Raw genomic sequence first — 15,268 nt, 5'->3', positions numbered from 1 at the left:
AGCAACAAATCTGCCGACTTTTTCCGACCATGGGAAGCAATGTTAATGTGTTGAATCCCAAAGCATTTGGCAATAAATTGGTACGGTTAATGCCGGTTTTCTCTACTTGGTTGTCTAATCCAGAGAGGTCTGATGGTCACACTGTTTCCCACACACAGTGTAGCTCCTTCCCTCCGCTGAGAGCAGGGACTGTAGGATAGGGTCCACTTGTAATTGCTACCGGCGCATGCCGAAACTGGCCCGGGTGGGCGGAGTCAGCACTTATATTAAAACGGCGACGCTGCGGCGTGCATAACATAATTATATGTTGATATGCAAATTATCGTATGACATCATCTGGCGACTTCTAGCGACTTTCTGAGCAGCCAATAGCTACTTTCCTTGGAAGAGTTGGCAACACTGCTACCGGTCGGTAACTTAGCCCACACAGTGTACTAATGCTTGATTTGAAGGCCTGTCGAGGGTACAATAAATACGCCTATCAAAACATATCTATTGTGCTTTATTGTTCCACTACTTACTTTTCATCATAGTGGTAATGGGTACAATGATAGATAAAATTTGACAGTTGTCTTGTCCCACACTGTGCCACAGCAACACTAAAATAATATAGCTATGTGTAATAAGAGATTTGAAGCAGACATTTAAAAGTAACGCAAAGTTACTTTCCCTAGTAACTAATTACTTTTATTATGCAGTAATTGGTAAAGTAATTCAATTACTTTTTGAGAGAAGTAACTAGTACCTGTAGCTAATTACTAATTTTCAGTAACTTGCCCAACACTGCTTGACTGGTAGCCAATGAATGGAGGCCAGTACTGGTTTTAATGTGTTGCAGCGTTCCTGTGGTTGAACGCATATGATGAACCATGGGGGCAGATCATCTAGTTCCCTTCATGCCACATGACACCGCAGGCTGACTGTCCTCTAACTTCTCCCTGTCCGTCTCTCGTCTTCTCATCCTCTCCTGTCCGGCCTTGCCTCTCCTCCACCCTGTTTTCTTCTTCTCCCTCTCTCTCCTCTGTTCTTCACTGCCTCTCTCTACCTCATACTCACTCATATTCACTTCACTTCAAACTCTGAAGACTTTCTGTCCTTGGCAATGGCTTGTTGGCGAAGTAAGGTCATCTGTGTAATAAGCAATAAGCTAAAAACATGACTTGACCCCTGACCATCGTCTGTATATGAAATATCTGTTGCGTAATCTTTGCCTTTCTTACTGTTTTTACTGTGTGCCAAAGCAAGAGTGCCCATTTCTATTTACTGCCAACATATTTTTAAATTCATTTTTAAATTTATCTTGTAAAGCGTTGCGTAACTCTGTTTTGTAAGTGCTTTATAAATAAAAGTCATGGTTATTAAAGGTTATTATTTTAATTTGGGAATGGTGATACTGTTTGAGGGCAAAAACAGGACACTTTCTGGCAAAAAAAAAATTGTATTCATTCATACTTATTGAAAGAATAATTAAATGATGTATAGATATATATCGATGTCTCTTTGAATCGCTTCTATTGGTTAAAAGCTTCACTAATGTGACTTAGGTGTTTTTTCACCAGTTGATTCAACCAAGTTACTGTAACATTTGCATACATAGCTTATAGCACATTACATATATACAAAGAAGCACTACTTATACAACAATTTGAAAGATGCCTGTGTTGTCATCATAAAAAGATTTAGCTGTATAAGAAAGACACATAATCTCTATATCTACATATCATTATACATATAAATCACTATATTGCAGCAGTCGATGCAAAGTAGCTGATGAACTCCCTTTGTGTGACATCGTCGAAGCTCATTTGCATGCAAAGAGGATGATGTAAGATTAAAATCGCAGCTAAGGCGTGAAGATTTCCAGTTAAAGTTACATTTTCATAATAACAAATAACTTTGACTTTTGTTTTGTTTATTATATGCTGCTCAATTAAGAACGGAGTTGATTTGTACACATTTGTTTTCCACTCTGTGATGAAGTTTCACAGCGCCCAGAGGATTAAACTGTCTCGTTTCCCACTCCCCCGGCTGAATTTGGCTCTTTTTACCATGGTGAAAAAAAAAGAAAGAAAGAAAATAGGCCACACAGTTTCCCTGAAAGACATTACTATAAACAGAAAATGACCACTGTGGGCCTGCAGTCCACATTCCCTGTCGAGACTTTGCTCCTTCCATTCTCTCTTCTGTTCCTCTTGTTTTTCCTTCACATTATCCATCGCTCTCCGACGCTCATAACAAGGCAGAACGGGGGGGGGGGGGGGGGGGGGGGAGTCCAATTCCGATCTATTCCAAATATAATAAATCAATATGGCAGAAAGCGCTATCATTCCCAGCTATAACTCAAATCTTTGCTTAATGGCTGCATTGTTCAAACAAAACTGGGAGGATCCAGTATTTGAATACGAACATGTGCTGCGTTCTGTCCTGGAAGGCTGCCCGGAGGCTTTCAGAGGCCTTTGTGTGTGTTGTGTGTGTGTGTGTGCGAGTTCACACTGTGTTGCCACAACTCGTTATTTCCCGTCTCTTTATTTTGTATTAAAACAACACCACCGAAACGTACCAGAGACAGTCATGTTTTCCTACTTCTACTTCTTCTACTACTATAATAAACATCTATTCTACACGAGGTGCTGTGTAATCAGCCGATCAGATGTGCGCTTCATCTGCAACATCCTCTGCTTTTCCTTCAGGAAAGACACGCTCTCTCTTGAGGTTAATTACGGCGGGTGGCTTTTTGCGCTTCTATTTCCATTTCAGGCTCGTTTTCAGAACTCAAAATGCATCCCCACCCCCTGCATCTGTGTCCACATACTGCAGATTCCTCATTGTAACTCCCGGTCAAACGTGTTTAAAATGCAAACCGGGACACGTTTTGGGACGGAGCCCTCGTAGTCGGAAACAAATGTTTGAGGTTCGCTGGGTTTATCGCGCCGAGACGCCGGAGGTTGCCTTCTGAGTCATGTTTGGGTATATATCGGCATTAACGAGCCGAGCCCGCGTAAGCAACCCAACGCGGCGGTATTTACGAGTGTGAATGCTGGGATTGCCTGTGGTGCACCGCAGTGCAGTGACTTTAGCGATGCATTTTGATATTTAACGTTAAGCATTTTGTGCTGTATGCTATCATATTTCATCTTTCCTCTAGTTTTAGCTGTCCCATATTTTCTGTGCGTACGAGCTGAGAACAGACTCATAGCCTGCAGTTGAGCCTGCGGCCTGGTGATGCCCCGCTTCTGAACAAAGGCACCGGAATGCGTGACATGACATATTTATGACTTCTGAAGCCTAAAACTTGGAGTTTACAAGGAGGACCTGAAGGCAGCAATACTGTCCGCATCAAAAAGGATGCAGCACTTGCGAGATAAGACCTACTAACAAGTTCAATGAGTTCAAATAAAAGGTTACGTTTTTGGCTGACCTGTTATCTAAGGTATTTGATTATTTGCTTACTCATTGGATATCTCAAGCAGGAAGAGTCACACCGACTTTTACACCGACATCACACACCAACTACAAGTATACTACCATCCAAATAAAGCGGTCACCTTGCGACGTGGCCCCTAATGTAAATACCACACACTTGAATCTCCATACACACACACACAGAAGACGCTCTCAAAAGCTCCTGTCTCTCGCCCCTCTGCGTATAATGAGCCCCCTCGAGTTATCGGAGCAGCCAGATTCCTTTCATCTCGGGGCCCTTTTGTGAGGAAGGCGTGACACAGGAAGCGCTCGCTCGCTCGCACTCACGCCCCTCTTACGCAAATGCGATGTGGGTTAGGTTTCTCGCTACGGCCGCGGCAGGCAGGTTCTGTCGAAGGAAAGGAGAGTGAGTCACAGCTCTTCCCTATCGCCCACTGAGATCGTGAACACACACACACACACACACACACACACACGTCATGAGCATGGAGGCATCCTTACATGTGCGCATACATACACACACACACACACTCATTTATGGGCAATGAAGGAGTATCCACACATGAAGTACAAGCTTTATGTCTTCCTTTTGTGAATGAATATCAGAAGAAATCATCCCAATTAGATAGGTTTAGACAGCTAATTATTAGGTTTCATGTGATTATTGGTACTGAAAGTAATGACAACCTCTCAGAATTTGTCCTGGCAGCCATGTTTTAGTTTCTTTAAGAACTTCTCTTACAATAATCTTAATAATTTGGTGTGTGGAGAGATTTTGGTGTTATGAAACACCAACTGACAGTCAATGCTCTTTGCTTCCTTGTTAGAAACCATCTCTCTGTAACACAGTAGAGCAGAGCGGGTCAGCATTGTTCTTTTGCCCACATAACCACACTGCTAAACACTAAGCACAACAACTAAACTCAGCAAATGTACATTCATACTTAGCCCTGAACCGATGAACAAAACCCTCTTCCTCATATTTCCTCATATTTGTAGAATTTAGAATGTGTGACATTGTGGAGAAGCAACTCCCAGACACATGATCACACCATGTGGGGTGTAACCACACACACACACACACACACGCACATTACAACACAAACAAATAACAAAATACAGGTCAAGCATAGTGACTGTTAGAGAAATAGAGATCCTAATACTGACCTAGACAGCACCATTAGCTACAGCCAACTACCTGGTCTCTATACCAGCCATGCAGCAATATATTATCACACAAAACAGTTACAGGAGTATCCATGTGTCCCCGATAGATCATTGGCGCCAGTGCTGCATGCTAACACTTTAGCATAGGCTACACTATGTTGAGTGATAGTAGGTTCCATGCTAACACTTTAGCATACACTATGTTGAGTGATAGTAGGCTCCATGCTAACACTTTAGCATACACCATGTTGAGTGATAGTAAATTCCATGCTAACACTTTAGCATACACTATGTTGAGTGATAGTAGGCTCCATGCTAACACTTTAGCATACACTATGTTGAGTGATAGCAGACTCCATGCTAACACTTTAGCATATACTATGTTGAGTGACAGCAGGCTCCATGCTAACACTTTAGCATACACTATGTTGAGTCATCACTGTTTTTGAATACAGTTGTACCCATTGACATGGCACCGATTGGACATTCATAAATGCACATTAGGGAACATGGAAGAGCGATACCTTTACACACCAGGTTCCACAGATATATATAACTGAGTATTGTGTGTTAAACAGGCAGAATACTGATAGAGAGGGTGTACAGCAGGGTGCACACTTCAGTGTCAAACCTTTTAAAACTAATTTAGAGATCTTACTTGTGTTTTAAATAATGCTGCTATGCTGCATGTGTGGTCACCAGTTGGACACAGCACAGAACAGTAAGAATGTAGTGTACATGCACACACACACACACACACACACACACAAATACAGAGCATTTCTGGGTAAAAAGAAATCCCCCACATGACTCTGTGTCCATACATCATTTAGAAACGACAGAATTAGCTTGAGTGTTATTTCTACCACGGAGTGCTATACTGATACTGTTTCGACAGGCAGACAGTGAGTCAGTTTCCTGCCACATATACGGAGCAGGCTATAGCTTCCTTTGTGATACCACAGAACAGCTGATCATACTAATCTACAACATGTTGAAGTTTAATAACCAGTAACATGCATTGAAAACAGATTACGCCATACGTAACTACAAATTTTGCTGTTGCATTTAATATTGACATTAAAATGCTGGTAGTTTTTGTGTATTCTTACTCCACACTCTTTATTAGGTCAGACGGAAGAGTGTTCAATAGCGTTGAATAAATTCACTGTGTTAGAACACGTCACTTAAGCTAAACACGGAAATGAAAATATCAAGTGTGTAAGTTAAAACTCACAGAGTAGGAACATACTGTACAGTGGACTAATTATTTCTGAGTTCTTAATAAAACTATATTTTGTACCATGACAAGTCTTTGTTTCTGTCAAATTGCATGGTCAACAGTCTTAAATAAGATTCTATCATCAGTTACAATTCGTCAGCCACACATCAGCTACAGTATTTAGTCACAACTTGTATCTATAATGCAAACCCTGTTTAAACAGTAGCTGCCTGAGTCTTGGGTTTGTTTAACCACTGAGAAAGTGTGGGCTTTAATTTAAATATATGTTAACATGCAAAATATATGTAACATGTTATATAATAATGTTAAATATATGATAACAAAAGTGTACTGCTCAAGGTGTTCCTTTGATGGCCTCAAAATAACACGGTGCATTATTACCTTACTGATACACAACAACCACCATTGCGATTCCACTCGTCTGTGGGGGATTTTACAAGACAATTTACGAGATGTCACGCAGTCCCAGGTAGCCAGTGCTGTTAGTCAGCTCTTTGTGGTGAGCACCATAAAGCACCTACTGCAACCATGTGAGATCCTTGGAAAGGACCTACTTGAAAAGGACCATAAAGCAAGGTGACAAAATGTCACTTTACAGATCGAAGAGAAATACGATGCCTTAGGAAGTGAACTTCTCCAACGTACAGGAATTCATGTGACACAATAATAATAATCCAAGACATTTTCATAGAAATAAATGTCTGTTGTGCAACTCTATCTGTTGCTATAACACAATAGCGATTCAACCTATATCCAGTTGATGAAAGCTTTTACATTTGCTGTTCTAAACGGCTGGTGTCTGGTAGTGTTTTACGTTTCCGGTTTGTTTGGAATAAACAGAAGAAGAACTGGGACTGAACAGCCACCATGGCTGAACAAAAACATTTGCCTTGTGTAAAGATGATTCCTGGCTGTCTCTATAGAAGTTGACCGGCCAAAGTTCACAGGCTGGCCTCATTTCGCACTACCAACTAGAATCAATAAAGGCTCACTGATACTTGGTGGTACAAACAGCAAACCATTTAAAACCAAATCCAGGAAATGTGATCGGAGCAACATGAAAAGGCCTGAAACAATAAGGGATGAATGTGGGAAAGTGCTTATCTTCACTAGAAATTAACTGGAATTGTATGTCCTTAAAAATGATATTCCCAAAACCATCTGGCACTTGATAGAAAATATTATCAAAAACAGTCATAAAAAGAAGGAAATGGAGAGAGTGGAAATCAACATGAGAGATTTGGAGTGTTTAAGGTCACAGTGAGCTATCAACTGATAAAACAGATATAGTGGATGATAAAAAAATAAAGATACCAAACACTAGTTTATCAAAACAAGATACACGCTATATAACCTATCTCTCAATTGTGTCCTTTATTGATAAATCAAGAGGTCCAAGCGAAACAAGCAGGCATACACGCAATAGAACACAACTTACTATAGCAGATATTTCTGTTATTGAGGCATCACCGTACGCAAGTGTATATGTGTGTGTGAGTGAGACACTTGTTGCGTCTAGGTGCCATGGATAGTGCTGTTCCTATGATTAAAAGGAGTATACCAAGTACTCCCTTAACTTACCTGTTAAGTCATGAGAACATAGACACCAAAATCACCCATGAGTCCCCAGTAGATCATTGGCTCTGGTGCTCCATGCTAACACTTTAGCATACACTGTGTAGAGTGATAGTAGCTCCATGCTAACACTTTAGCATACACTGTGTAGAGTGATAGGAGGCTCCATGCTAACACTTTAGCATACACTGTGTAGAGTGATAGGAGGCTCCATGCTAACACTTTAGCATACACTGTGTAGAGTGATAGGAGGCTCCATGCTAACACTTTAGCATACACTGTGTAGAGTGATAGGAGGCTCCATGCTAACACTTTAGCATACACTATGTTGAGTGATAGTAAACTCCATGCAATGATTTTGGTGTCTATGTTCTCATGACTTAACAGGGTAAATTGACCAAAGGGACAATCTCCCAAAAAGTCTGTGTATTCCTTTAAGGTAAGCAGTGCAGATTCATGAGATAGCATGGTGTGTTTACATTGTAATACAGTCGCCAGGAGGAAAGGGACTATTTTGTGCACAGCCTTCACAAGCAAGTTTCATAGATTCATAATAAACATCATTTCAAGCATTCATTTATGTTCTTTCCTTAAAAGACCTGTATCCTCATATATATTTGTAGCACTTTCATACACCTTACTATTAATTTACTTCATAAAGATGTAAGATACTGCCCTGTAATAACAACAGTCTCCCAGATATTGCAGTGCAGTAAGCAACACAGCACGCTCCTTTAGCATAGGTGTGATAGGCAGACCTCCAAAAAGTCTATAACAAGGTGTGTTGATAAAACAGTGGGCATGGCTTCGCGGAAAATGTCAGAAGTGTTGATAAAAACAGAAGGGGAAATAAAGGCTTTTATTATTTTGGCATTATTCTGCTGAATTACAATAAATCATAATTGATTACTCCAGTGTTACTATCATATGACATGAGTTGTTTATAATTGTTCTATGCACCAGGATTTAAAACAAATAACCTATTGAGTTATATCGGTTATGTTTAACAAATTGCCAGTATAAATCAACCTAGGGATTTCTAATTATGGTTTATAAGGTTATAATCAGGGCTGTAGTGGAGGGTAAACCCACCTGAACCCAGTTTAACCACCTTTTTATTTGCATAAATAGAGTTTAACCTCCTTTTTAGACTGACATAAATCTTTGTGAGGTGAATTAATAGTAAACATCATACAAAGTAGTATCAAACTGATGTAAGCTAGAAGAAAATAGGGCGGAGAAAGCATAAATGAATGCTTTTCTGAGAATATAACTGATTTTTGTTTAAACTGGTGATTGACTGATCACCAACCTTTTTATTTACCATTACATCACTGGTTAAAACACCCATGCAAAGTGATCCACCTAATTCACTGATAGGCCTGTTGGCTTATTACAGTGAGTAGGCCCAGCAGTATATCAACAGCACCTACAGGCCTGAGTTCATACATGGCTTATCCACCAACACAGGAAATATCCCCCAAGCTGAGACTGCCTCTTTCTTTGGCTTTTCAAACCAATACACTGGAAGAACAGCAGTAATATTCTCAAAGTAAACACATCAGCTATTGAGTCTTGGAGAGCATCCTTCTGGTTATCTTCCCTAGCCTCCGCTCCTTCATCTGGCAAGCAAGGAGCAGATAGGCTATAAACACCAGTTTGTTATGGGGCTGCTATGGACTAGGGGTACTCCAAGGTTTTCATGTCACAGACACCCGAATAGACACACAAGGCTGACTGAACCCTATTTAATGGGATGTAGTCCCTGGGACACATATGGGAAGCTGTTGATTTAGTACTGAACTGTCTACACTGGACATAGGGAAATATATTCTCTAATTGGGCTCATTTATAGTGAAATAAAACGAATTATCCTTTATTTTGCTGGAGACCCGCTGGAATGCCCTTCAAGGACCCCCTGGGTGTCCCCCGGACCCCACTTTGAGCACCACTGCTACAGCCCAGAAAGGATGTGGTAAAAAAGAAATGACATACAAGGCCTCTGGTAGAGAGATGTGTAGGTGTTGCAATTGGCACATGGAGGGGAGGGAAGGGTGAAGGGGGGAGGGGGGGTGATGGGGGATAAGCAGGCCACAGCAACAATGCTGCCGATTATATTATCAGCAAAAAAGAAAAAAGAAAAAAAAAGGGGGACATGAAAGCGATCGCACGCTGCCTTTCTGTTAAAAAAAAAAACTGCGTCAAATCTCTGTGCGCTCCGGTGCGTCCATATACGACTGTAACACCACAGGCTGCTTTTTTAATGTGAAATATTAAATAGACACAACACGGGAAGCTATATAACAAAAGAGGCAACGAGCAACACTCACCGTGGCCGAGGCCAGGCTGCTGTCCGTCAGGGTGAGGTGGTGCGGCTCCCACCGCCGCAGGAACTTGGAGGTGAGGATCTTGCTGAGGAAGGTCCGCGGGTGCTTGACCACGCACACCTGGATGTCGCCCTCCTGGAGCAGCTTGTACCGCATGCCGCTGCCGCCGCAGTGGAGCAGCGACCGCTTGCACGGCCCCGCGCCCAGCTTGGTGTTGTTGTTCCCCTCCGACATCTCCCCGAGCAGCGGCTTGCTCTCCTCGCACGGGTAGAACTGGTTGTTGTGCAGCTCGTTCCCCCCGCCGCCGCCGCCGATCCCTCCGCCGCCGCCGCCGCTACCGCCGCTGAAATCCATAGTTTCGAATAATCCCAAAACAGTTTATTGTTTCCAAAATGTAGCCTGAGGGGGGGTGTTTCGGGGGGGGTGGGGGTGGAGGGGGGGTGAACGCGTCGCAAAGGAACACAAGAATCCGTAGCCTACATGTAAAGGCCTATATATGTAAAAAAAAGAAAATAACAGAAATGGATAAAGTCGGACGGATAGAGCTGGGGGTTGGGGGGGACAGAGAGAGACCCAGGCTGCCGCTATAACACAATACGACCTCAATTACCGTAGGAGGAGACACGGCGAACACAAGCGCAGACAGACGCCATGAACCAAGTCTGTAGACGGCAGATTATCCGGACGGGGAGAAGGTTTTTCGGACACAACGCGAATAATCCAGCATTTTTCCCCTCCCCGCAACAATGCCCCGTGAATTGTCTCCACGGGTGCGCGTCTCGCCGCCCCCCACCGCCGCCGCTGCCGCCGCCGCCGCTACCACCACCGCCGAAGAGCTACTCAATACGTTAGGGCCATGGCCTTATCCATTCCGTCCGCCCCGGTGCCAAACAGCATAATCCACAGCGAGGAGCGCACGGAAATAAATAGAAAACACCAAAAATATCCAATGGCGGCGGCTTATGTTCCTCCGTGGGGCTTTTTTTCTTGGTCATTAGAGGCTCATTGGCACGGTTTCCTTTTTTTCTCTCTCTCGGTCTTTCCCCCCCCTCTCTATCTTGGTGTAAAGGAGCCAGCACTCTCCGACAGGGGCCGCGCCGATTGGTCCCTGCTCGTTCATGTGATACCGGACTGACGTCAATGGGGAGGCGAGCGGATGAGCCGTGCGTCTTTTGCGCTTGACTGTCTGCCGAGGGCGCACAGGCACAGCCCCCCCCCCCCCACCCTCCTCACTCCCTCCCTCCTCCCGCACAGAAAGAAGTACAAAAAAATGGAGGAGGGCGCAGTGACTTCGAGTGAATCCACCTTTTCTGCCTTTCTGTGGAAATGATGCAGCCGACATCTGCCGGGACACGCAGAAAAGAAGAGAAAATCACATGGAACGGCATCATTATTAGTTAGTTAGAAGTAGGAAGGAAGCAGTAGAGAGGGATGAAGTGGAGAGTGAACCCACCTGGAGTCACTTTACTCACCTTTAATTATTTGCAGGAGTAGAGTTTACCCATATTTTAAGGCTGATACGAATCTATATGACCTAAATTCACAGTATGCGTCATAGTAAGTATAAAACTACTTTATTATGCGAAGTTTAAAGGGGAAAAGCACAATTTAATTTTTCTAATCTAATGCATTCTAAAATATAACTGATATTTGTGTCTATTGGTGATTGTTTTCGTTAACACTGAATGGAGTTCATAGTTTACTCACTTTATTTATAACACTTTTATTACATTTTTTTTTTATAGTATAACACCGGAGTCAGTGGTCACTAGTAATGTGATGCTTTATTGATCCCTCTAGGGAAGGGTCAGCTCATTAAACCATGCATCTAGTATCATTTGCCACCAAAACATCCAAACCTACTTTTAATTTCTGGATGATGATGATGAACTGACCAGATATGATTAATTAGTCAGAGTGATAAATTATTTGATGTAGGTCACCAAACTAGAGGGCCTCGAATGCTCCTGATAATGTCAATTTGACAACATCTTTACTCAAGATCAAACTAGGCTGAGGTATGGAAAGTTCACCAACACAGGAGCTTGAAGCTGGATCTTCTGGTTGAAGAACAGAGTCTACTGTACTACGCCAACCCTGCTGCCCATTTCCAACTAACATTCAGTCGCTTATGATTCAGCCTTCATATTCCATTGTTCATATTTCACAGGCCGCATCAAGCTGAGCGCCATTTCCTGTCTATCAGTTTGATCGCTGTGACGTTTTCCCCAGACTGCTGCTTTAGACGTAGCCTACTGAGTCACTGACTGCCTACCAGTAATCCACAGCATTTTCAGTCTGCTGTAGTGATGTAGTAGTAAATAAGAAGCTAAGTACCACCAGTATAAAAAAATCACTGTTTTCTCCCCTCATAAGATCATATCTTCTTAGAACTTACATCAGTTTGATACTACTGATAATGATATATATACTATCAATTTACATCATTAAGGTTATGTCAGCCTCAAACTGTGGGTGAACTGAGCTTACAATCCACTCTATCCCTGTTTACATTTAAACACGTATAATATGCATATTTTTAGACATACAGCCTAACTGCATAACCATTAGTGGGTGATGATTTGATCACTCAGCTGCATCACGTGTTGACTCCCAGTGTGACAAAGTGTCAACTACTTCATTCATGTGGTTTTCGTTCAGCTTTCCTGGAATCATCAGCTGGCTTACTGTCAAGCCCAGTGCTGTCACGTTAAAACGGAAGACTCCATTAAATCTGCGCAACTTTTCTCCTTGAAACAGTAAGGGTATTGTTAGATCCGCCCTCCTCCCGCCCCAGCACTTGTCAGTCATCTTGATGAGCCGGCGTCTAGCCTGAGGCTGAGGTTAACTCAGGTGTTGAAGAAGCAGATGGAGAACGCGGTGGATCTAAAAAAAGAATCAATGCTGATGTTCAGTGATGACCACTGATAATATATAATACGTCCTATTGATTTTTTGGTATTTTAATGTGGAAAAAGATACATATTGCAGCTTTAAAAGATATGATGACGACAGGGCAACATGACATATTCAAAAAGTTGGAGGCAAAGTGGTAGAGAACAGTCTGACCCAATATGTCAGTTGCTGTCGGTTAGTGAGGTCTATCTGTCACAGTTCGCAATGTTATACCACCAATATCCTGTAATCGGTAGCTTCTTTTCCCCATTGGCAGCAATGAATTTCTGACATTTTGCAATGATTATCCTTAGGTACACTTGGTTAATACTTGGTAACGCTTTACTTGAAGTGCTGCTCGTAAGGCAAGTACATTATGAGTAGGGATGGGACGATCTGCTTATCTCATGATACGATTCGATACGAGATATTGGGTTCACGATTCAATACAACCACGATACGATGTAATAAATAAAAGTTCAACGACAACAAAGTCTGACTGTGCAGAATTATGTTCATTTCTGAGCCACAGATCTTTCTAGCAATGGCACTGGCTTTCTATAATTTTAACAATAATTTAAAAATGTCCTTACAAAGTGCAAATAATTAATTTGGATGGAGAGCTTGTGAAATTGTGATGGACAAGGCGTCTCATTTGTGATTACTGCAGCAGAATAAAATATTGCAAATACGTATCGCCCCACGATACTTACGTCACATTTTTGTATCACAATATATTGAATTATCGATATATCGTCCCATCCCTAATTATGAATGCATGATAATTATTATACTCAGAGCATGATATAATGGGGAAAAATGTAGGGGGTTGAATATTTCATGGGGCAACTGATTGAATTTCATATCTAAAAGTATCGGAATCAGCCTTTGAAAACCCATTATCGGTCGAACGCTGTATGAATTGGATGAGTCCTGTAGAATACATCCTAGGGCAACTGTACAATGACTATAATGAATGTTTTCCTGGTGATTATATTGCAAGAAAAGCTTATCTTTGTTTCTAATGGGTTTATAATCTGTTTGTTATTCAACACGATGCACTTTTAAGTAAAGTCTTGCCAACATTTTGTACATGTAGAGGACAGTATCATCTCTGTCAAAAGGCGGAAAAGGCCCGATCCTGCATGACGACACCATTGCTTTAATGGAAAGGGCCCGAGGGTAAGAGGCTGCCTCTGAAGAAACACAGGGAGGGGAATTTATCAGTGGGGCTGATGGGGGAATGGTGACTCTGGCACCTTCCCATCTCAAGGGTTAACACTCTCTCTCGTACACAACAACATCAACCGCCTCTTCGAATGCAGTCTCACCTCTGAGATTTCCATGCGGTCCCACTGGGAAGTCCGGGCAGTTCTCAGAAAGCCTTCTTTTTTCTTTTTTTTTCCATTCCACCCACACTCCCTCCATCAGCCAAGTCCTCCCTCACCGCAACACTGCCGGCGCTCCAGCCAGTATTGTTTTCTGGAAGACGGGTTACGCCACACCGAGCGACCCGCCTCGCTCAGACTGATCTGTTATGGTGTCAACAGTCAATGAAAGCAGAGGTGAAAGGAATGAGTGTAGTAAGTGGTATAAAGGGCAGTGAAGGATGTAATATGTGTTAGGGTTAGACCGATATATCGTTTTGCTGATATTAGCCTTTTATTGAAAAAAAAGAAGAAGATCTGATCCACCTCTGATATCATGGATGATGCGGTTTGATTGATTAGAATTTATCGATGGTACACTGGTTGTCTATGGGAAGACCATAACCCGAATTGATTCTAATGAGACATTTTGAGGGTTTCAGTGGAGAGTTTTAGTGTCCCATGATGGTCTAAATGCTGTTTCAGAGGCTTTTCCACTCTGACAAGAACACAATTTGGGGGAAACACTGAATACTTACATTTTATGGCATGAAAATGGTCCAATTCAACGATACTGAAGTTCAGCAGGCCTTCAAACGCCTACATGGGTTGAATCCTAATATGTATTATATGAATGAGGTTTACTGAAATATCTAACATATATTAAATATAACATGTTAGACATACGTTTCATCTGATTACCTTGTTTCAAAAGCAAGCAGCATCTGTAGCTACTCCAAAACATAGATCTATGCACACACACACACACACACACACATTCCTATTCCTAACTACTCCCACCTAAAGTATATACTGTAATACTGAAACACTGGGACAAGACCGCATGACATGAGGAAGTGTGTGTGTGTGTGTGTGAGAGAGAGAATCAAATTATGAGGTCTCATGCCAAAGCAACAGCCAGTCACTTGCGCAGGACTCTGACTGAAATGGGTTTTTCAAGGCTGATACTGATATTTTCAGAGTGAAGCTGCCAATCAGCTGATATTCAATATGTTTAAGTTTGACCACTTTCATACCAAAAAATGACAAGTACTCAGCGTTTCCCCCGGAATTTAATTCTCGTCCAGGTAGAAAAGCCTCTGAAAACAGCATTTAGACCATCATGGGACACTAAAACTCTCCACTGAAACCTTGAAATGTATAAACACTCAAATGAATAAATCTTTTTCTGTGGTCAGGGAAGAGCCTCCGTCATATAACTGTATTGTAGGTGAATAAAAGGTCAACAGCAGCCCCATATATTGGTCTAA

At 42.1% G+C, this 15,268-nt stretch overlaps 1 protein-coding gene across 1 annotated transcript in view; it reads right to left on the bottom strand.

Moving 5' to 3' along the window:
• Positions 1 to 10,801, bottom strand: part of cmip (c-Maf inducing protein) — a 41,845-nt gene extending 31,044 nt beyond the window's left edge. The window contains exon 1 of the mRNA XM_078283235.1: positions 9,739 to 10,801. Coding sequence (XP_078139361.1) covers positions 9,739 to 10,089 — 351 coding nt within the window. The 5' untranslated portion in view covers positions 10,090 to 10,801. The remainder of the gene's footprint in view (positions 1 to 9,738) is intronic.
• Positions 10,802 to 15,268: the final 4,467 nt, after the last annotated feature.

The sequence above is a fragment of the Centroberyx gerrardi genome, chromosome 4, assembly GCF_048128805.1.
Source record: "Centroberyx gerrardi isolate f3 chromosome 4, fCenGer3.hap1.cur.20231027, whole genome shotgun sequence".
NCBI lineage: Eukaryota > Metazoa > Chordata > Actinopteri > Beryciformes > Berycidae > Centroberyx > Centroberyx gerrardi.
This window is presented reverse-complemented; position numbering and strand designations above follow the sequence as displayed.